Raw genomic sequence first — 24,807 nt, 5'->3', positions numbered from 1 at the left:
AATTATTTTTTCTATGATTTTATAACATGCACACAACTATTCAAAGACATTATTAAGTCACATGGCGAACTGCATCAAAGAACATGTGCCATATGTCTCAGCTGAAGTTTGACTTCCTTCTAGATAGTTTTATCTGCTAAGACTGCCAGCGACAGAGATGTGTTTAGTGATGTGAATACATAAAGGAAGGGACTGGGAATTGCAAAATGCATATTAGCCATAATTACCCTTAAATACTACTAAATACTTATTCATTGATTGTAATGAAAGCTGTAATAACTATTTTTATACATTTGATAGCTACTAGAGTTCAGCTACAGTGTTCTTATGACACTCACTTCATCAAAATATGGGTTGTTTCCTCTTTTGATTCTTGTTCGGTGTGTCTGACCGCAAACATGAACTTTGACTACTGGTTTTATGTTATTTCCAGGCAACTGACGACCTTCAATAACTCTAACACGAATCTGAAAAAAAAAAAAAAATTCAAATATTTTTATTAATTCATTCTCTATATTATCTATCATCCTGGTGACAACAATTCCTTACTATAACACCAAAAAAGTTACCCAGCACCTGAAGTAGCTGGCAGATATGGACTGGGCAGACTTTTCAAACTTAATTATGATAGCAAGTATAATTTTACTTGAATTTTACAAGATGAGTTGGAGATAATTATTTCAGTAAAATTCTTTTTTATTGCTTTTACTACTTATAGTGAAAGCTGCTATTGTAGTTTGCTATCTATAAACTATGCATTAAATAAGGTTCATCTAGATTTCAGTCAGAACTGCACAGAATTGGACATCTCTGTAACAGGCAAATTTGAAGAATACTTTTGAAATACAGGCTTTCAAATGAAAAGGCTAATTGTCTCTACAGTGCATTAGATTTGCACAATCTGACATTGAATTACATTCAGGCTATGTGAAAAGACCAATGTCATGCCAGGCAGAAAAAGAGAACATGCAACATTTAATAAATCTATTACCTGGAAATCTTGTGGTTTGTTAGAAAGGATTCTCCGTGTTTTCTTTCCTTTGGTGATGCGTTTAGCTAGCTGGGCTTCCTTCGTGCCACTTGGAACTGTTGGTATGTTACCACCAACTGGACCATCCAAGCCATCCTCATAACCTCCATCATCTTCTCCATCTCATACAGCAAAAAAACCAGTGCAATTAATGAAAAAATAATACAACTTGATGTTAAAGTTACAGGAGTAGGAGTCTGATATCCAAGAGTTCCACTAAAATTGTATTATTATCTCTCTTCAACAATTTGTTTTGCTAACCACATGCTTGCAACTCCTTTTGAAAGCTAGTCATTTTAGCCCACTTAAGAACAAATTTATATCCTAACCAAAGTAACTGTAGATCTGTCCCTCTTCAGGACGCAGAGTATCTAATACAATTCTCATACACTTTTTTAAACCATCCAACTGAAGTTTTAGCAAAGTATAGTTCAGCTGTAGTTGTCACTAGACTAGTTCACAATACACCAGAAGTGATTAGTTTTATTCCAGTTGAAGCTGTTTCCCAGCGGCAAGACTAGGCTATAGCATAGCATTTGTTTTAACTTCAGAATCTTGAAAACATTAAGACATTTAGGGTCTGCCATCCAAAATAAAACTCCAAATCCTCCTCCACAGCATTTAACTGTGGAATAAGTTAAAGTTTCTTAGTAAGCCTCTTTGAGAGTTCTGAAATCACAATACCTCTGTGTAAGACTGTCTACAACCACATGACACATGGATCATACAGTGAGATTCCAGTATTGCAAAACAGGATCTGTAAATATCTAGACCACAAAAGTGTGTCACTCCCTTGTGTTTCCAGCTTCTTTTCTTAACTGAAGGACAGTGACTATGGTAAAATCTACAGTCTACAGAAAGAACAAGCTGTGTCTCTGATGGTTAGCATTAACAGAATGTTTGTTAACTTTATGAAGTAGTTTGCCGACACAGGGTTAAAATCACTTTGCATAATGATGTCCTCAGTGATCCTTGCAAGAGACATAAAACCATGGAGACTGACATACAGTATATTTTGTAACTGGAAGACCCCACCTCCCTAACATCTCTCAAAATCCATCTGCCTGGATGGATCCACGCAACTGATTGGTTACTCACCCTGACTGGGCACTAAATTTTTAATTTCTGAAACTGAGATGTAGCAATCTCAGCTGGGGATGTGATTTCATTTAATGAAAATAGGTATTTACAATAATTAACTAACATATGTTTGATAATTTGCACTGAAATAATTTTCACACAGTTGCTGGATACTAGCTAAAAACTTGCCATGTTTTATTTTACCTGTATTACCTTATAGTTCAAGTACCTTTTTAAAAAGCTATCAAAATAATGTCATAAAAATTAATTTGTCTTTTAAGCCTTCACATCCACGTTTCTATAAAATTATTTTGAAGTGTACTAATTTAACACACGGCTTTTGTGTTTGCAATTACCTATCCTTCCACTCCCCAAAAACACCTCTCAGTGAAGTAAATGGAATCAAAATTGCCCCCCAGAAGTCTCCTCATTTCAATTTTTCCTTCTTATGTTATTATCTATCTATGGTCGAACTGAGTTATTTCTCCTCAAACATATAACATTTATTACGTTTACTTCTTTCTGCACAAACACAGCCTGGATATTAGGGTAATTATTTGCCTGTCAGTTGCAAAAAACTGTTGTTACTTCATAGTTCTTTTAAGAGTCTGGAAAACCACAGGATCTCAAAAACATTCTCAGCAAAAGCCTGGTTAATATGATATATAGAGACCAGAGGATATTTCCTACTGATCACAATATTTCATAGGCTAGTCAAATATCAAGCCTAATATAAGATCATAGAATCATAGAATCGTCTAGGTTGGGAGGGACCTTCAGGAGTCCAACCACCAATCTAACACTGCCAAACCCACCACTAAACCATGGCCCTCAGCACCACATCTACACATCTCTTCAATACCTCCAGGGATGGCAACTCCATACAACAGTGTCTTTCAAAACTTACTTATTCTCCAGGAAAAGTTTAATGACTTAAGAAAATCTTTTCACAAAGCTCTCTGACGTTGAAAGTAATAAAATATATTTTTCAAAAAATGTGACTTCTCTGCTTTTTTGGTTAGGCCAAAAAGTATTCAAAAAACTTTCTTTCCTAAACAAAAGCTGTTTTGAAAATCTTTCAAGCAACATCATTCTTCTGTAACCTGATTCCACTGGAGAAAATTATGCTAAACATCATTTTATGTCAAGAAATGCCAATTTTCTTCATAGATGTAGTTCTGAATCATCCTTAATTTCTTTAAAATCACTATCTGACAGTCTTGACATGCTTGCTTCTCGTTACATTTTTTTCTGATGAACAATGCTGCTGAATCACTTTCTTGCCTTATCTTAAATATCTCCATGATCTTTTAACAAAAATGTTCTGAGAAAAGATTGAAATACCTTCTTGTGTATTGGTCCCTCCTGGATCATTTGGATTTGCAGGTCCAGCTGGTGGCTCATATCCTACCACCAAATCAATTGTCGCCTATGGAGAAATACATGGTTTTTTACGTAGCACACAGTATTCACAATTGATTTAAAGCAGTAAGTTGTTCTAACACTGTACATGAACAGTTAACTATTCATAGTCATAGCACAGTTTATAATAAGATTTCAGCTATTAGTAAATTAATAAACTGTTATTAAGATATATATACATACAAACAATACAGATGACACAATTTGCAGCTAATGGAATAGGCTCTAAAATAATATCTAACAAATGGAATCACTGTGTCTATATTTAGAAAAATCTGTCACAATACAAGTATATAAGATGTTCTACAAATGTTAATTTATTTAGTTCCACAATATTCATGGCAGACTAGGTGACATCCTAAATTTGCAGATGGAAAAACAAAGGCAGTGAGAAATAACAGTATCTAACTAACAATATACAAGTCTGAACCATAAGTAAAATTTCCTATCTGGCTCTTCTAATTGCTTGCTCATACCTCCATCCTGGAAGAAAAACACTATGTCATTTTCCATTCTAATTATAGAATTGTCTTTTTTGTGCCTGACTGTGGTTTTGGATTATTGAACAAACCATTATTATTCCTAGTTGCCACAGTAACATGAGGAGTCAGCAAAAAAAGCCCAACCCTGTGACCAACTAACCATGATATTAAACTACAGCTGATGAGATGCAGAAATTACCCTTAAATCCCTTGAAATACCTTGAAAATATTATTGTTTCATTATTAGCCCTGTTGCTGGGGAATTTTGATCAAGAATGAAGTAAAATAAGGAAATGTAAGCCACTCACTCCAGTTTCTTGTCCCTTTTCATTTAGCAGTGGTATGAGTTTGAAGGGAAAAGATCTGCTTTGGTTACCTACAAGATCCTTAAGTGCTATGGATGCACTTCCAATTAACCTGAAATGAAGTAAGAATCATTATTAGAATGCAAGTATACATCAAACAGAAGTTCCCTTTTGTTTTCTGCTAGTGTCTGTTAGTTGACCAAATAACTCCAGCCATGACTCGAAAACCCAAGACATAACAAAAGATCATGGCAAATGTTATCTAGTAATTGTGTACTGCTAATTTGTATTTTCTGTTTCAGTACACATAAATGTGCTGGCGTTCTTTACAGAAGACACAGCTTTAACCTAAAAGAGGTTAAAAACTTGAATTTAAATAAATTTTATGTGTATTTTTGAAAATAATCTGTATAACTTTCAACAGCCATGTCATTTGTCTCAGCCACTGAATTCTCACTGGCAAACAGAAGGATGTAATACTTTCTATCCCTATATAGCTTTGTAAACTTTCAGGTGAGAATTAATGTATAAAAGCTAGATATGACAGCCATTGTACTACACAGAAAGAGACACAAAAAGACATACACACATCTCTGTAATGAAAACAACGAAACAGAACAAATGCAATCAATGTGCTTACTAGAAGCTTCACAAAATTAATCTTCTTGCCCATACTCTACATTTTGAAATAGGTTCATCTCCTTGCCTCTAAATTCTCAGAATGTTTTGATACGGCTTTAGAGAGGCCAGGAGATCTGACATTGTGTGGCAGACTCTCCTGAGCTACTTCTGCCTAATTTGGGTCTGCATCTCTCATGCCCATCCTTCAAAAAAGTAAAAATTGCATGCACTTTTAACCTGAAGAACTTCTTTCAGGCAGAGTTTCTAACAGTGTGGCATTGGTCTCATGATATCTGGCGCTGTATTTCATTCCCATAATATGTAATAAGAGCTCACTCCTATACTGAAGTGGATTATTGGAATAACTGAGATTTTTGCCAATGAAAAAAAAACAAAGATAATTTCACTCTGTAAATATTACAAAGAACATGTTTTACAAATAAAATACCAGCTTTGCTGCCAAAGCAGAAAAAAGATCTGTACATGGAGAACTTAACTTTGGTCCCTGTGTATAGATTACAGTGCTTTTTCATGGAGAAGCTAAGGATGCAAGGGCATTTTTTGACATGGAACAAGAGCATTATTATAGCTACTCCCAGGGGCTATTTCGTGAGAACATAATTTACATTTTGCAAAGTACATTAGGATAGGTAAGTATAAAACATTAATTTCCTGCAAATATACATTACAGGTATTACACATCACAACTTTTGTTTAACTGTGAACAAAACCCCCCTACACTTTCTGTTTGAATGACTTGTTAGAATTACTACTGTGGTGCTATCACCTCCTCATTCAACTCTGCTTTCCCAGTTCATCTCCCTCCTCCAATCTCAGTTATCTTTTGATAGTTTTGACTCACTACTCAAACCTTTCACTTCTGCCCCCCAAATTGCCAGAGCATAGTAATATTCCATCTGTGCCTCACATATTTGTCATATCCAGGGAATGGCCTAGATATGAAAAGCAGTTTAAGATCAGGCTGCGCTGCAGAGGAAATGTATGAAGCTGTTTCTAACCTTTAAGATGACCAGAACTGAAACTCTGATATCATTTCTAACACCTGCCTCTCCTTCCTTTACTGAACAGACACCTAAATTCAGTAGTGTAGTCGATCCAGTGTCCTTTAAAAAACTATTGGAAATACACCTAGTTATTTCAGTGAGCATTAGATTAACTGTAGGTACATGTTCACTTTTTACGAATTGTTGTACAGAGCTGGACGTTAGCTGAAACACTGAGTCGATGCATTTCCCAATTCTAGGGAGCTGAAGAAGCAATTTCTCCTGTTACGCAATCAAAATTGCATTCAACCCACAAGACAAACCTAGCTTGGAACATCAGATATACATGGCAGTGGTCTTATATATCCTTCCAACTGTAGTATTATGTGACATTGCTTATGATTTGATGTAGCAAATCTTGACAGTAAACAGTAAGGTCAACCTAGCTCAGGAAACAACAGCAACTCCTCAAACAGAAAGAGGCTTTATTTTTTCCCGTGTCTTCAACATTCCAAAAACTCGTGTTACATAGAAGTCAAGTAAGTCTCACATTACACACCAGAGAGCATCTCCTCCTATATTTGACCAAACTTTTCTATGTAAAGAGCATGCGTCATGCAGACAGCCACTGATACTACTCAAAAAAAAAGCAGAAAAGGTTAATTCCTTAATGACTGCAAATCCTGAAGCAGTTAAGAGAGAAAAATACTGTGCAGCTTAATGCATTTTTATCTTTATTACATAGCATTCTAACACGTTAATAGCTTTGAAAGCAAGTATAATATAAGCAAATGGGAAACTATTCCTACAATTGGAAGGAACAAATTCTTGAATTTCATTTACACAGCTGGATACTGAAAGAAACCAACTTCTCTTCACTCTTCTTCCTTTAATGCAAAATTAATCAATATAAACTTTCAATTCCAAATATTCTTATTTTCCCCAAATACTTCAACCGTGACTATGCCTTCCCATTTGAGAATAACAGAGAGAAACATACATAGTTTGAGGTATCATAGAAGGGAAAAACCCAACAAGACTACCCAAACCAGCTAGGCCAAACCTGATTCTAAAGGAAGGCAAAGAAAATATTTTCCTATGTACATTTGCAGAAAAATTTTGTAGACTTGTTATTTTGATTTGCTATGAGCTGGAGTGACTTACACTAAGTCCAAAAAGAACTTCAGTTCAGAAGTCACCCAGTCTCAAATCATCTGGGTGACTGTTTCAGCAGCCACACCTTCCTATCTGGTAACATTAACTCAAGAACAGCTTGTTCAACAGTAGTGCTTTTGAAATTTTCCAGTGTAAATTTCCATTTCTACATCCTCATCCGTTCTGTGCAAATGATAACTGTGCACACATTTGAGTACATAGTAATTGTTTTTAAAATTCTGATCACCTTCAGAAGACTGAAGAGGGAATCAGTTACATAGACTACTTGCTTGCTACCGGTTGCTTCTAAAGTCCTTTGTTTCCCCCTCCTTTAACAGGTTGGGAAACAATAGTCCACAATCTTTTTCCACTCTAGCAAGAGTGAGAAATGTACTATTCAGCCTATACACTATCTTAGCCTGCTTCTAAGCTTTAGCCAAATTCTAAGCTTTAGGCAATTAGTCTTTTGCCTGTCCTGAAGTCGTTCTGTTCACTGGATTGTGGATGTTTCACCCCTCCCTTAGCAGAATCACATAATTGATGAGGTTGGAGGGGACCACTCAAGATCCTCTAATCCAACCCGTCCATTGAAGCAGAGTCAGATAGAACAGGTTGCCACGACAATGTCCAGTCCAGTTTTGATCATACAGCTGAAGTAATATTTTCATAAGTAACAAGGTCATTGCTAGGTCTCATCTTTGCCACTCACACAGGTCTTGGAGAAAGCCTTTTTCCTGAGAAGCTTCTCTCAGGTCTCTAATCTTTGGGCTAAATCAGGTAAGACCGAGTCAGCTAACAGCAGCAGCTGTTGTTGTGACACCACGTCCATTAACAGTTCATTGCCGTTTAATGTTTTGCTGCAAGGTCAGCTACTGTACTTACTTCTGACATGTAATGAGACCCCCAGTTCTCTGCACAACTGTTGTGAAGTTGCCGTGTTCCTCTGATCTCTGAAGACTTTTTACCTTCAGACAGGAGTGCATTCAATCTCCCTCTGAAGTCATGACTTTCAACGTGACAAGGAGTCCTTTCCTTCCAGCACAGCCGAAAAGACTTTCTGTCACCTGTTCACCCTCAAAGGACACTGCTCTTTGCTGGAGCTATTTCAGCTTCCTTCCTCTTGCCTAGGCAGACCACATTTGCCCATTTAATTTCAGATCACACTGGTCTCTTGACACCATCAAGTGGAACAGTTTCTGCTTTTGAAATAGCTCAGTACGTCCTCTGACATTTTGTTCTTCAGCTGTTTTGTCAGTAGACAGCAAATGAGTATTGCTGCTTAACTCTGCTTAAGTACCTTCTGGCCATCCCTAAGACTTGCATACGTGAAGTGCCCAGGTAGCCAGGTCTCTTAAACTTTTCCAGCTTTACAGAAGTAAAGCAAAAAACCTGTCCTGCCACAAGCAGTTTAAACATTCTGGTCTACCACTGAGTAACGTGCCAAAGATAAATGCAAAGTCCACATTTAGAAGCAGATTTTAAATCACTTCAAATATACCTTATCAGTACTAGGCCTGTGATACCTTCTCCCCAGTAATCAAAGGGAAATACTTAGTTTATCAGCATGAAATCAATGAACTACTGATGACCAACTACGAAACACAGTGTTGCATTTGTGACAAAGCTAATTAATCCGTTAGTGCTGTGGTTAGCACTTGCTGTTAGCTGCCCAAATAACCAAGAGAAGTGAAACTTCACACCCATGCCTGGATCAGGAAATGCTAACTCACAGTGCCAACCATTTTATTACTCCTCCTCTGTTAGAAGGTAGCAATTTATACTAAATTCTTTAGCATATCATATCCTGCAGCTGTTTACATGCTACTTCTACTGGAAGCCCAGTGATTATAATCCCAAGAGTCAAGCATTTAAATTCTTTTAACCTTTTTTTAAGAGTTTATTTTGGCCCAGGTTTTATATTGATTATTCTCATTAGCAAACTTGACCCCACACTGCAGTTATAACTTTTAAAAAGAAACAAAGCATTGTTACTATTTTGTACAAGGCAGAAACCCCCCAAACTGAATCTTAATCAGGTTGGATCTTGCATACAATGTATGCAAAGAAAACCTGCAGCTATGCACAGCCAAACTGATGTGGACAAGAACCCACACAAAAGCTGTACGAGGATTCAAACAATCTAGAAATTATTTAAGTATGGAAAATACTTAAACATGATTAAATAATTTGCTGCACTGTGCATTTGTGGCTGCATTTTTCTGCTTGAGAAAAGGGTGTGTCCAATCTGGTTTTCCTCTGTGTCGCTAGGTTACTAACTACGCAAAGAACATGGGGAAACGCATAATCCCAACTCTCTTTCAAATAGAATGAAAATCACTTCATTCAGGCACACGGTAACTTCCTGTTAACATTTTTTTTTCTTAACTTTACAGGGACAACTGAAGTTACTGGGGTTTTTGTTTGTTTGTTTTCTAACTGTATAAAGATTTGTGTTCTGGGAGTTTGAAATCTTTCTGCCAACAGTAATAGACACAATAGAAAACAGATGTGCTCTCTTTTCAAACATTCTTATGCTGGAAAATCTAGCTAAGCATGGATCATATGAGTCTTCTCTAGTTTATTCCTACGATGGTCTGTCTGCATATATGTCAGTGGTTTGCTTTATTTATCTTTTCCAATGACTGTGTCTTTTTGCCATGAAGAGTACTCATTTAATCTATCTGCAAAAGTTTAGTGATCCTGTAAATAAAGCAGCAAATTCTATCTCCAGGAAAAAAGAAATGGAAAAATATTCAAATGTTCTTTCAGGCTTGATTTACAGAAACATGCCAAAGCAATGAGTTAAGCGTTTTGGCACAGTGTTAAGAGAGAATAACATCCTCTCTGCTCCTCCTCCTGCGTCGGTGTTAAGAATGGGCTGGATGAACAGCTATGTAAGTTTCTAGGAGCTGTAACAAATAATGGGTTATATTGCAATCTTCTGCTGCGTTGTTCTCAAGGAGAGCATGAATTCTGTAGTCACCCCTTAGGCACACCAATAGACCAGGTGCCCAGAACAAGTCAGGAGTAACACTGCATGGAACAGCAGTGTGTATTTGCTAGGAGCTGAGTAAGCAGCCAGAGGGAGCTGGGTTGAGAAACACATTATTCTGCTTCTACCCTACACTGCAGCAAAGAACAGTGGCAGAATGTTTCAGCAAAAGTTGTCTCTACCTTGAAAATAAAAATAGCAATATCCACTGCTTATTTTCCTCCAGAGAGAGAAAATAAAGCCAAAGACATAGTGTAATTTCTTCTCAGTGCTCTTTCTCAGGTGAGACAATCCCCTAGATGTACCCTTTACACTCAAAAACTAAATCCCAATTCAATCTAGACTTTAAAGTAAAATATATCAAAACACAAACCTCTGAGGTAAAGACCTCTTGATTTAGACTCAAAGCCCACTTAACACCAGATACACCTCCCAAGTTAATGGGTCTACTCATGAATAATGTCAAAAGCTCATGACAAACATTGGGTTTCTGAAATAATAAGTTTTTACCTCTGAAAGACTTCAGTTAATGACATCAAATTTACATGTAAAAATAAATACAATATTGTCCATCCCTCACTCTCCCATCCCCCCTTTTTTTAAACTGTCATTATCAGAGCTCTCAGCAGCAAGGACCTTAGGTAGGCGTAGGACTCCATCTTTCCAATCCTGAACTAGCATTCAGACAAAGCAAGGGAGTATCATTTGCACACTCCGCCACCAAGCATCTTTTTGGGATTCTGCAGCACTGCAAGCATGTATCTAACTACAGACTTTTTCTTAAGTATTAAAAGAGGATACTGTGAAAGAATAGCAAAACTATGGTCCGGTAGTCCTAAATCTCTCTCAAACTCAGTATTAGTAAAAGAATCAGTAACTGTACAGAAATACAGGTGATGCACACATGTAAGTAATAGGTGGGAAACTTATTCCACAGTCCCTCTTTCACATGCTCCTTTGTCTAAATGTGAATGTTCATTAATACCAAATCTCTTCTGCTGTTACAGACCTTTGTGTCTTTAAAAGAAATCCAATATGACATTTCCTATTATCTTGTTACAGGTCAGGAAGCCTACTCATGTGCTTCCCACTTCACATTCCCTTATCCTGTTTCCCTGCCAACAGCCCTTCCAAACACATCACACACTGCAAATATGTAGCAGTTTTTGATGATTTATTTTCAAAGAGCATTACTTTGAAGGTGTTGCTCTGCATCTGGTATGGACTGGTATTTTTGCACAGCTCCATGCATGGAAGTCACTTTCCCAAAGAATTTTACTGGTTTGCTTCTTAAATTGTACACAGAATAAGTAAGTGGTGGAGAACTTCTAGTGCACAAACCCAAGCAAAACAAACAGGCGTTTGCACAAGTTGGGGGTTAAGCACTACAAAAACGAGTCCAGGTGACATTTAAAAATATGGTTTGAAAAAAAAAAACCTCACATGCCTGCTTAACTTGGAACCCACACACAGAGTGAAACATTTTAGAGGCTTCAGATAAGCATAGAATCATAGGGCTGGAAGGGACCTCTGGAGATCACCTAGTCCAACCCCCCTACCAGAGCAGGGTCACCTAGAGCAGGTTGCACAGGAACGCGTCCAGGTGGGTTTTGAATGTCCCCAGAGCTGGACACTCCACCACCTCTCTGGGCAGCCTGTTCCAGTGCTCTGCCACCCTCAAAGTAAAGAAGTTCTTTCTCATGTTTAGGTGGAACTTCCTATGCTCAAGTTTGTGCCCGTTACCTCTTGTCCTGTCCCCAGGCACCACTGAAAAGATCCTGGCCCCATCCTCCTGACACCCACCCTTTAAGTATTTATAAGTGTTGATAAGGTCCCCCCTCAGCCATCTATTTTCCAGACTGAAGAGACCCAAATCTCTCAGTCGTTCTTCCTAAGAGAGGTGTTCCAGTCCCCTAATCATCTTGGTAGCCCTTTGCTGCACCCTCTCCAGCAGTTCCCTGTCCCTCTTGAACTGGGGAGCCCACAACTGGACACAGTACTCCAGGTGCGGCCTCACCAAGGCAGAGTAGAGGGGGACGATGACCTCCCTCGACCTGCTGGCCACACTCTTCTTGATGCACCCCAGGATGCCATTGGCCTTCTTGGCTATGAGGGCACATTGCTGGCTCATGGTCATCCTGTTGTCTACCAGGACTCCCAGCTCTCTCTCAGCTGAGCTGCTCTCCAGCAGGTCAGCCCCCAACCTGTACTGGTGCATGGGGTTATTCCTCCCCAGGTGCAGCACCCTACACTTGCCCTTATTGAATTTCATAAGGTTCCTCTTTGCGCAGATCTCCAGCCTGTCCAGGTCTCTCTGTATGGCGGCACAGCCTTCCGGTGTGTCAGCCGCCGCCCCCCCTAGCTTTGTGTCATCGGTGAACTTGCTGAGGGTGCACTCTATCCCCTCATTCAGGTCATTGATGAATATATTGAAGAGGACTGGACCCAGTACTGACCCCTGGGGAACACCACTTGTCACTGACCTCCAAGCAACTTCCTTTATTTTCCGATACATTATAAAATGCATTACAAAATTCTGATTACCGGCAAGTTTTCCTATACCAAGTTGTGTGATTTCTGGGATTTCCCTAAAGTCAGAGGCATGCAATATACTCCTGCTTTACTGACCCACAGGAATCTCAAGAATGAGAGATGTGAGGGCATTGGCTTGACTCACAGTGATTTTATAACAGAGCTGTTGGACTATTGTAAAAACCTGAATTTGCATATTGGGAAGAGGCAGAAAGTAGTAAAAAAAAGCTAACAATGGAAGTCGACTACTATCATTAAATATGAATGTATGCCTAGCTCAGTGTAATAAAACATCCAAATTTGCCACAAAGAAAAAAAAAGAGGAAAGATGATAACATGATATCATATTCCCTTTCAAAATAGCAATAGCCAACACTACTTGGCATTGACAGAAAACAGAGTGCAAGTGTGGAGCAAACAGAGAAATAGATCCTTGTTTAAAATCTAGGACTTTTATACAAAGAAGTAGGGAACTGGCATCTCATTTTTTATAAGCTATTATTTTTTTTCTGTACAGATTTAAAAAATCTCTGTGAGTGATGCTTGTCCAAATGTATACATGTATGTTTTTAGACATAAATCCCATGATTTAAGCAGAGATAGGCAGGAGATCTTAACCACTAAAGATTAAAAACATTGATGAAGGTTTATCTTGCTATGAGTGTTAAGAAAGAACTCCTAGACTTTGCCAGAGCTTTTAGTACACGCATGTTTCAACACAAAATAATACACACTCTGTGTAAATTATTCCTGCTGTAAATTATCCCTGCAGTTTCACCACAATGAGGGTGGTGAAACACTGGCACAGGTTTCCGAGAGAGGTGGTAGATGCCCCATCCCTGGAAACATTCAAGGTCACGTTAGGATGGGGCCCTGCTCATTACAGGGGGGTTGGACTAGATGACCCTTAAAGGTCCCTTCCAAGTCACAATTTTCTGTGATTATGTAAAAGAAAAGCTTTCTAATTAGCTTGCCACCACCCAAGACCTTACCCTTTTCCTGCAATTGATTTTTGGGACCAGGTTTGTTTCTGTGTGACAAGGCATAAAAAAAAAAAAAAGGCATACAGAACACAAGAGGTTGCTAACATTCTTAACCTGTAATTTATGTCTTCTTCATTGAAATGATCTGCATGCATTGCTTTAAGGTCTCCTGTACTCCTCCAATTCTGTTATTAAATTAAAGCTTAAATCCTACAAAACTCCAGATATATTTTTTAAAATCTCTATCACCTAATTCAGAGTCTGCATTATGTATTTGTTTCTTCACAAATACAGCAGGAACCTCAAAGCCCAGGTCAAAATGACAAAAAGTTTCTTCCATCTTTACTAAAGCTTATACATTATGCTTTTTAATAGAATGTGAATTAATTGAATTCTAGTGTTCCCATATATACCATTTTAATTTTTCACAGCAGCAATTTTTTTCAGTGGCCATAGCCAAAAGGTCCTATCAACTCAAGTCACAGGAACAGATGTATTCTTACAAAAAAAAAAACAGTTTGAAAAATACAAAGATGACTCTTAAAAGTTAGTCAAACAAGACATCTTAATTACTTAGATGTTTACTTATTACTTGTTCCTATTCTGTAAGCATATAAACCTACAAAAATATTTAAATGCCAACATGGACACCTGACAGCATTTCAGTACTCTAAAACTTTTTGTAACGTCCTCTCCTTTTGTGTAAAGACAGAAGTCTCATTTCTAGGTGGCTGCTTTCTCAGTGTTTTCAACAGCAAGATTAAACAAAAAAAAAAAGTTTTCCAGAAAATCATACATTCTGTGCATCTTTTCTGCTGTAATTACTTAATGTGTACAAAAACTAGATATATTTTTCATTTTTTACTTGAAGGAAATGTATTTGTGGTTTGTGTGATACCCTTCCAGGCACATAGCTACTTTTTGCTTACCTTCAGTTCTCTAAAATTAATAATAAAATCTGGTTTTGTTAAAACTAAAACTAAGCATCTAACGACTACGTGAAGAAGTTTTTGTCTGAGCACTAAGGACTCAACAAACAACTGCATAAACGAAACTTTCCATTAGGACCTCACAAAACTAAAAAAAAAGACAATACATAAAAAGATCTGCAGCCTTAGATCCCATGATACTTGATTTTTAGATGTCTGAAAAATGAAGAACTCAATTTTATGTATATAGGTGCTATACATACTGCACTGATAGAGTTTAGACTTTTAGAGCAGGATCCAAGCCTATCGATGTGTACCAACAGCACTAACCAAAACAGAAATGATGCAGGAGGGAAAGAGCCTTAAATTCCTGCGTGCCAGGGGCATCATGAAAAAGGGTATTTCTATCTGCTGAAGACCTAAACTCTAAATCCTTTACTGATAAGTAAGAGTCTCTGCCTTTCCTTTCCAAGAAATGAATGTCAGAAAAGGCAATTCTCAGCGGCCTCCCAAAAAACCCCAGAACCCCAGATTCCATTCTCAAGACAGTTTTTGTATTTTATCCAACATACTTATCCTGATGACTAAGTCAGTGTCCCAGGAGATGAGTCTAGGACTTCAATCCCTCCAGGCAAGACAGGAAATTGAACTTAGGTTTCCTAGGCAAGACTTAAATAAGTGATGTAAAATATAGCCACTCGTGGAGATTTGTAAAGATGCTAAGAGCCTTAACTGCATTTTGTAAATTTTGGTGGTTTGTGTCAGCTGTGCTCTAAGAATGAAATTAAGAGTTCTTCAGAACTACTCTCTGGATACTTGTTATGTATTGTAGTCTCAGGTACTGCCCTGCACCATTCTGCAAGATGACAACCTGCACCAGGTATCTGTAGTGGCATAAATTTAGTTACACAAGGACCTTTATTACAAGTAAGCACCAACTGAAATATGGCAGCTGTGGTTTTCAAATGACAGTGATAGGTGAAGGGATCTAAATTTTACCCAAATTCTGCCTTAAATGCCTAAAATGTTCCTTGAATTTAGCTTCAGCATGTCTAAAATTAAGCATAAACAGAAAGCTGACATTTTGCTTAAGAGATGGGGGATGGAAACCCCACTGGTTTATAGACTACAAGTAGGTATTACATCAGAAACCATCTAATTCCATTCATCATTTCTCTCCAGCAACTATCAATTCCATTTTTCCCTGGATTTCTCAATTGAAAGTTGTGTTTAATACTGGGGGTAAAAAAAAAAAAAATAAAAGAAGGAACATACTTGTTCTGTCCAATTGTTTCGAAATCCTTCACAATAATTGTCAGGGAAGATGAATTATCCAGAGCAATTCCTTTCAAGTCAAATTCAAGAATCTGAACAAAAAATGGAGCAAACACAAATTATAATTACAAGTTATATGTAAATTAATTAACAGCAGAACAGCGTATACAACAAAATTTTTCACAAATAATTTTTTCATTTTGTGAGAGACAGACCAGACCAGCTTACAGTTGCAAAAGCAAAGTTAAAAATCTGGGAACATGCTGGTAGTACGTTCTTGATTTGCTAGTTACTAGTAACAATAACAGAAAAAGAACTAAATATTTTAATACTGAGCCTTTACCTCTTTTGCAGTTCCACTTCCTCATACTAACATAAGTATTTTCTTATCATTCATAAGATCTGATACTATTCCCCTGCAATACTGGTTGAGGTCAGTTGCTGTTGCATTTAGACGAATATTTGTAGGTTCCCTTTCTTTGTATTCCTAAGTACAAAATGTAAGAATAATTTTTAACTTTCATTTCTCGTTGTGAAAAAACACTAAGAAAACATTTTCCACAAGAAAAACATTTCTTAAGGTGCAAAATAGGACTAGTCCTACAACTAAACCATGAGGAACTGCAATACATGATTTATTCTAACTCTGTAGGGTTTTTTCCTAGTATATAATAAAGGATCCAATTATGTTCCCATATATGTGGCTAAGCAATGGCTGAATATAATCTGGTCCAAAAGTAAGAGGGAACAAAACCAGGCCAGAAACTCACTAGATATCCATCTGCTTTTACATGAAAGCATTAATTAATGAATTGTAATACATGGTGCAAGACGAATCCATTCACCTGCATTTTCTAACACCTTGTAACAACACATATCACTAGCTCCTGTTTCTAGACTATAGTCACAACTGCAGAAATTGACTTACCAATTTTACAAGTATTTTGTCTTAAAAAAAGACCAAGAACTGAATAAAAAAAAATTACCTCATTCCAGAAAGGATTAAGTTCACTGTCAATTTTCTTTGTTTTCTTTTTTTCATCTGCAAAGACAAAGTGTGATGATCTGTTTTTGCTAAAGCATTACACAAATATCACAATTTTTCCTTTCACTTTTAAAAAGAAAGTTTGAGCTTTAAACCAAATGTTCCGATTCCTTTTGCCTCTTCCAGTAGCTGCAGATTTTGCAATCAGAAAGTCCCCTGGGCAATTTTAGTAGTTGAGGCTTTTTATGCTGTTTTGCTTAAGCATAGCTAGATGTATTCCCAAAAAGCAAAATTAATGTTTAGGTTTCTCAACCTTTTATGACCCTTGACTGCAACTTCAGTACTGATGAAAGAAGACAGGCTAAAAGGCTTGGAGACATCAAACCAAACAGTAACCCTGAAGTGATGAACTTCAGTAGTAAAGAAAATGTGTTACACATTTACCATATCCGAGTTACAAAATACTTGTAAGTGTTTAGCTCTGAAATAAAACCACTTTAAAAAAATTTTCGCAAGAAAATTTGACACTTACAGTGTCAGCACTTTCTGCTTTAAATGAACAAATATTAGCAGAAATACACAGGCATGTAAGAGGAAATGCAGTCCTTCCTGAAAAAATGGTTTCCAGAGGTTATGCAGATCACTTCACTGACATTTACCGTGGCCTAAAAATTACAAATTTTCGATATTTTATGGTAAAATTTGCATTTGGTCAATGTACAAATCATGGGAGTGTGGGGTGTGGTGTACATTATATGTACTGTGGCATTTCAATTGAAATTCCTTCTCCTGAGAGGAATAACACAGGTCAAGTGTTGCAGAGGCCCTTTGCAGGCCCCCCCCCACCTATTAAAAAGGAAAACAAAATTCAGTTCTTACAACAGGTTGAAAGCAAGTAACATGCCACGGGTTTATTTTTACTTTTTAATTGCACTATACATATACGGCTCCAATGGAGCACAAGTCTTGACACGACACTCAGAAGCACAAAAGAACACTGCAAACAAGCAGCTGTCTAAGCAGAAATTCCACATATTAGTGATAACAAATGAGTATATTTAAGTAGTCAGTAAACTAACTGCTGATTTTTCAAATGCTCAGCCACCACAAGAAGGCTAAGTTTCAGACACACTTCTTGTATTTAATGACTATAGCAAAGGTAATAGCATTTTTATTATTTGCAAGTTACGGCTATACTTTGCTAGGAAAACACCGTAAAGGCCTGGGAAGCAAGAGTGAAGATATGCCACATGGACAAGTTCATACGTCCACTATTCAAGCAGTAGACTGGCGGCTCTTTTTTTTTATTGTATGAGAGTGGGGTGTACTGAAAGAAAAAAAAGTCAGCCCATGCTGTAAATTGCGAGAACTGACTCACATTTATGTAACAGGAATTGTCTACAATTTATACAGGATATTGACTCACATAGTACCACAAAGGAAAGAGCATTCATAACACACCATGCTGGGGACTCGCATTTTGCAGAACAAAGAACTAATTATCATGCTAGTAAGAGAAATTCAGCTTCATGTTATCTAATAAGAGACAAAACATTTTCAAAACTGAATATGCCAGAATGTCTGGGGTTTCGCACTGGTACTCTAAGTCCTCCTACAAATAGGAGCTGGAGTCAGGGAAAAGATGTTCCCTGTGCTGGTGCAAAAAAGCTGTTTGTAAGGGAGAGTGAATCATAGACCTGATCCTGATGGGACTTGTGAATAAAAGTCCTATGATCCCTGCCTAAACTCAAATGTAATTCTGTAAGGTAAGGAAATCCCTGGATTGAACAACAGTCAAGACAGTTTTTGACAAGGAGGAAAATTTTCCACTCTGAACTATCCATTTTCATAAAAACAAGAGTAAGATTTATGATTCCACTAACAACATGCATATTCTAGAATACACTAAGAAAAAAAATTTTTGTTATGTATTTGAGTGAAAGTTGGATGAAAAACACTGGGAAAGACAGTCTACATTGAGTTTTACTTGTAATTTTAGTCAGTCTGAGTGTAGCATTCGCATTCCCCAAACATATATTTTGCATGTATTTTATTCACTTTACTGACTTTCTTTTTATTGCATTTTTTATCACTCTTTTAATGCACTGGGGGGTTTTTGTTTGTTTTTTTAAACTGTTGGCAAAAAGCTTTCTTCTTCCCACCAAAAAAAATCTTTGCCAAGCAGGGTAAGATGGACTGCCCGGTTGTTCCAGGTGCTCACATAAGTTTCAGGTCCTCGGGCTGCCTTCCTCTACTGGTAATGAATCCAGCTACAGTAGCCAAGACTGTAAACTACATCAGGATAAACTGTAAGACAGGGCCAGTCACCATTTTTAGTTTAGCCCTACTAAGGAATAAGAGTAAGAAATGATAACAGACACAGGTAGGACACTCTATATACTTGTTCTTTAAAAGCCTACTACAACAACCTTGGTAATGTAGAAGAAATACTTATTTGCTTTATCTTGATGGAGGCATTATACTACCATGCGTTGTTTAATATTCTCAATTGGAAATGAATGTATTAAGAACTTAGTGATAGTCAATGAGATGACATAGTGTTCAAAAAAAAATCATTCAAGATGAGCTGTTTAAATAATAACTATGCCATCATTAGAAAGATAATTTACAGTACTGCAAAACAACTAGTGCTTACATATTAATTTTTTTTCTTCTATTATAACTAGCATTTTTGTCAATTTTAGCAGTTGGGGAATAGCAGAAGCAAACATTATCTTTTCTAATAGTCTTATGTTTTCCATAAAACTTCTGTGAATGAAGAATTAAGATAGCATGGTGGCAGCAACTGTAGCATCAAACAGGGAGACCTCCAAAACCCAGGAAATTAAAATTAGGGTAATTTAATTCTCTGTAAAACAGAAAATATAAATTTAAGGAATAATTATACTCTTAATACTCTTTTCTTTCACACAGATATATAAACTAACATAGCTATGAAACACGGCAGGCCTGATGGAAAGCTCCTAGATTAAGCACAAATGGAAAAAGAAATTTTATTCAGGTTGGCCCAATCAAACTGAATGCCATTTCACATCAATTTTTAATGCATAAAGCCGAATGAGGCAGTCAAAGGGAACGATCAAAGCACTCAATGTCCTAGTATTAACTAGTATTATCAAAGCACTCAATGTCCTAGTATTAACATATAATCAATTATGTCAATTTCCACATACCCAAAGATAAAAATCTGACACATCTTTCTCTAGTTTGGTGTACCTCACAAACCAAAAGAATTGTACTGGTTTAATTGTTACCACTTAGTGCCACTGCAACAAATGGCAACAGTTTTTCATATTAATTTGACTAATAATTGGTCTCACATAGAGTGACAACAAGCTCAGAATTATGCAGTAACAGCACCCAGCTCCAGACAGTAATACTCATTTACTCTTAGGGTGTAGTTCTCTTTGAACAGGGAGTTGTTCTTAAAGTAAATAAAAGAAAAGTTCCATCCCACAGGGCTGAACATAAGTGGGTAAAAAAAGGTTGAATGCTTGCACAAAACCCCTCTATTGCAAATAAGATATCACAACAGAAACAGCTGCCTATTTCTTCCTAATATGAACCTAATATATATTACTATATTATGTATATTATATATATTATTTATATTTTATATATATGTATCAGTATATATAATACTATATTATATATAACTACCTTAGTCATACAAATTTGATGAGGTCTATGCTATACACAGATGAAACTATACTAACATATGTGTGTTAACATACACAGTGTTTGCAGAGTCACTAACATACCAATAGCTGAAGGATCATGGCCTTTTTCTTCACAGCGTAGCTGTTAGGGTCTATTCCTGAGAGATACTGGGGGTTTTCATTGAAGTCTTAAAATTACTGAACCTGACATCAGCGAAGGCTATGTAAGTTATAGTTTGACAAAGCTAATGAACAAAACACTGTTCAATGAAATGTCAACTTCCACAGTGATTTTCTGTCAAATGAGTGCTGTTCTCTAAGACTTCTTCAAGAATAACCCATAGTCAAACAAGAACACGAAAATGTACTGCAAGGCTATGGCCAAAGTCCTGCAAATGGCTGTTTTCCCAACCTGGAAAATAAACTCCCAATTGTGTTTCTTATTTCCCCCAGGAGCTACAGTGAGTATGGACTACAGTTAAAGCCTACTGCCCTTTTGACATACACCTTCCCCAAAATAAGGTTGGTTTCCTATCTTTACACACTCACAACAGGGTGAGGAGGAACGGGCTGCATATAAAAAACAACTATAAAAATAAACAGCCAGACGTTCAACATATTTCAGATATGATCCCTACACCCTTGCACCTGTCAACAAGGTACTCCACTTACAAATTAAATCAGAGTTCCTCAATATCCGACAAAAGTCTGATATTTTCTGGCACCCTTGAATCACTCTGCAAAAAATTAGACTGTTGGTATGTAGTAAAACCACAGAAAAAGAAGTGGCAAGTATGATGAGAAATTAAATATCCTACTAAAAAGCTGTTACAGCTATGAAGTTGTATTTCAGACAATGGTTAAGCATGTTTGTGAACATTAAAAAATCCCAGTTATAGCACATAAAGGATAAATATAAACTCATTCCCTTAATGTCTGTTGCCCAATTCCTGTGTTTGGATAACTGAAGGACTAAGAAACAAATCCATCAATGCAGAAAAAAATATAAACCCTTAACTTATATTTCCTAGGTAAAATTGAATTGCATTAGAGCACACAGTAGTAACAAAAGATTACAAGGAGGGGTTAAATAGACACTTAAAGCATAAAGAAGCAAAGGCATAAACCAACTCTGGAGTTTGAGACTGCAGAAACAGAAGTTACACGAAAGGCAAAACTGTGACAGGAAAGCAAAGAGAAAGACACAGAATATGAGTGCTTAAGAAGCAGCAAAAACAAATGTAACAAACCAGAGAAATTACAGTACAGCAGTAACAGCACTTTTTTCAGGGCAAATAAAATAATACTTTAAGAATTATAAAGTTCCAAAAGCTGAGACAGGGTCAGTTACTTGCCCTAACACATGGAGGGGTAAAAAAAACAAACTTGAAAAAGAGGAGGAAAAGAAAGGAAATGGAATGTCATCACATCTTTCTGAGGCTGAAATAAAGTATCCAAAAACATTTTATTTTGTAAGATACTGGACGTGCACTGCCCTGTCCTTTTCCATCCTCCAGCAAAATGTCATGATTTCAGATTTGGTTTCTAAAGGTGAGAAAACCCTGCAATGATTTTTCATACTTTAGGAAATACCATTTCCATTTCAGTGCAGTTAGGAAAGGAGGTCACCAGGAATTAAGATGATCATTTGTCACCATTGGTTTAACATATTACAAGATCAAAATTGCTGGGAGCTTTCTGCACCTTAAAGATAAATTAATACTTGAAATAAAGTTCCTTTAGTCTAGCCAAGTGAGGAAATGATGGCAACAAGTAAAACATACTGTAAAATATAATTAGCTTTACATATAAATGCTAATTTTATCACACTGTTTTCTCCTTCTCCCATATGTCTCCAATAAGCAATGACAGTATAAAATGTGGTTTCCTTCCTAAATCTTTATTTTAAATTAAATAATCTCTATAGGCAAAATTTTAAAGTGCAATTGGGTTTGCAAAAAAGCAAAACCAACAAAACAAAACACCTTCAGTACTACTGTTTTTCAACATGCTGGTAATAACAACAATAAACCAGTCTCAATATAAACAGGTGTAACGGTAAGCAGCAGCTGTGCGAAGTAATCAAGACAGAGGAATGATTTTTTCAGAAGGAAAGCAACAAGGTAATCTTAAACCCACTTTTGATTCTGCTGTTGATCCGTGTAGTTGGATTTGGGTTTTTAAAGCAAAGGGCTAAAGCCTTAGCAAAAGCTTGTAAAATGTGGATCCTGAAACAAAAGCACTGCTGGCCAGAAAAGACCAATGCACTCCACCCAGTTCAAACTTCATTCAGGTAACTCGTGTCTCTCTAACTAAAACGTCTTCCCTAAAGTTACACCAGATGTAACTTCAGGAAAACACATTTTCACAGATTTTCAAACACTTACATAGGGCACTGTCCTTCAGCAAACCTCCTCCCTAAGTAATTTATAACAGTTTTCCTTACCTTTAAAAATAACAGAAACAATAGGATCTGGTTTCCCAAACTTGGTTTTAGGGATATTGCTAGCAGATTCCACAATCACCCGAAGCATTGCTTGCAGTCTTGACAAAACATCAACTGATACCAAAGAAATTCAAGGAAGTCTTAAGTTTCAAACTCCTTAACTTCTGGACTGAAATGCTAGCAGGAAGAGGAGGCTGGGAATAGCTGGTTTACAGTAAAGAAGGTCTATGGGTGGATCTATGACGGACTAGCTACTGCAGGCTATGAAAAAAAAAAAGAAGTACCTGTAAATCGACACCAAGTTCTGTCTGCAGAAACGGCATAAAAAGAGCCCTTGCTAGTGAAATTCAGCAACAGAAAGAGCACAGTGTACAAAGGACTGCAGGGGGCTTTTTTTGTTGCTTTTATTCTTAAACTCTGTTGCAAGTCTCTGGTAAGCAACAAAGCCAAGAATAAGCATAAGCAACACGAACATTAAGCACAACTCCAGTACTCAAAGATACATCACATCTGCCTCTTGGTATACCAAGGTATTAAATTTCACGATAGTTTATTTTTTTTCCCTCTTAATTTTTAGAACTTCATTGTAAATGTTTTTAGCTTGCCCCCACGTCAGTGTATAGTCACAAAATACATACGGTCTTCAAAAATAGTTTAAGCGCTCCCCCTTCAGTTGTGCTCTAGGATTTACACAGAACAAATACTACACGTCCCACATTTAACAAGCTGAATTTAGATATCTCTTGAGAAAGTATTAAAACATATATGCATATGTAAAAATAAAGAAGAATTAATGAAATACATGCAAAAAATGTGAGCAAACAATACTACAAATATTTTGTCTTAACATAAATACATGCAGTAGACTCCACTAAAATGAAACTAGGTAAAACTAAAACATGGCAAATAAAAGGAACTCTTTGCTCTAAGCTACCATGTGTTCAGCTTTACAGAAGTTTTTCTCAGCTGCAGACCAAATGTAAAAAACCAAGTGGTGCACAGTACCACTGCAAAATATGTTTTTAAGTAGAGATGAGAGGGAAGCCAGCAAGATGGAACAAAATGAGTCATGTGTGGACAAAGTTCAGCCTAGTCACACAAGAACTATCCTAGTTTACTGCTTTTCAAGCCAAGCCAGACCTTGCTTCCTTTCTGAAATGATTAGATTTTGGGTAGCTGAGGATTTCTGGTGAAGAAAGGGTAATTTAGAGCCTACACATTCAGCAAGGCACAAGGACAGACACATACAACACAGCACTAAGAGGACCCAGAAGTCTCGGCTGAAGCATCACGGCGGGTTGCTCTGCCCTTGCCCATCCCAGTCCCAGACAAGTCCCCCCCCGCTGGTGCGCGGCCAGAGACACAGACTAGGCTTGCTGCCCCAGGCAGCTGGTAGCCACCACCCTTTCTGTCCCAAGGCCGAGTGAACTAAAGCCTCATGCATGTGGGGAGAACCACCCGCCGGCACGTAACACGAAGAGGCACTCGCCTCCACCTACGACCACCTTTTAACGAGGAAATGGAAATCGCCTCAAAGGGAAAATGAATTAAAAGGGGAAATAAACGCTATAGCCCCCCTCTCGGAAAGGCCCGGCCGCCCCGTGCCGGGGCGGGGCAGCCCTCGCCTCACAGCGCCCGCTCGCGAGCACCCGCGCCGGGGCAGTAACACGAACGAGGGAGAAGAAAGGCCCCACGGCATTGGCCAGACAGGTCCCGCTGCCGCCCACGCCAGCCAATGGGGAGCCTCCTCTCGGGCGTTCCGCAGCTCGTGCCCCTCCAGCCCCGCCCACGCCTGGTGGCCCCGCCCACGCCTGGTGGCCCCGCCCACGCCTGGTGGCCCCGCCCACGCCTGGTGGCCCCGCCCCCTCCAGCCCGCGTCTTCGCGG

The 24,807-nt window shown here is 37.7% G+C and overlaps 1 protein-coding gene across 4 annotated transcripts in view; it reads right to left on the bottom strand.

Moving 5' to 3' along the window:
* MYOF (myoferlin) overlaps positions 1-23,135 on the bottom strand; it is a 70,785-nt gene extending 47,650 nt beyond the window's left edge. For all 4 annotated transcript variants that reach the window (XM_054206656.1, XM_054206653.1, XM_054206654.1 and 1 more), the window contains exons 1-7: positions 22,922-23,135; positions 16,797-16,852; positions 15,811-15,902; positions 4,323-4,431; positions 3,455-3,539; positions 992-1,152; positions 339-467 (exon numbers count right to left, since the gene is read on the bottom strand). In XM_054206656.1, coding sequence (XP_054062631.1) covers positions 339-467; positions 992-1,152; positions 3,455-3,539; positions 4,323-4,431; positions 15,811-15,902; positions 16,797-16,852; positions 22,922-23,009 — 720 coding nt within the window. In that variant the 5' untranslated portion in view covers positions 23,010-23,135. The remainder of the gene's footprint in view (positions 1-338; positions 468-991; positions 1,153-3,454; positions 3,540-4,322; positions 4,432-15,810; positions 15,903-16,796; positions 16,853-22,921) is intronic.
* Positions 23,136-24,807: the final 1,672 nt, after the last annotated feature.

Source organism: Rissa tridactyla, chromosome 6 (genome assembly GCF_028500815.1).
Source record: "Rissa tridactyla isolate bRisTri1 chromosome 6, bRisTri1.patW.cur.20221130, whole genome shotgun sequence".
Lineage (NCBI taxonomy): Eukaryota > Metazoa > Chordata > Aves > Charadriiformes > Laridae > Rissa > Rissa tridactyla.
The sequence above is the reverse complement of the archived record's forward strand: the minus strand, read 5'-3'. Positions and strand labels throughout refer to the sequence as shown.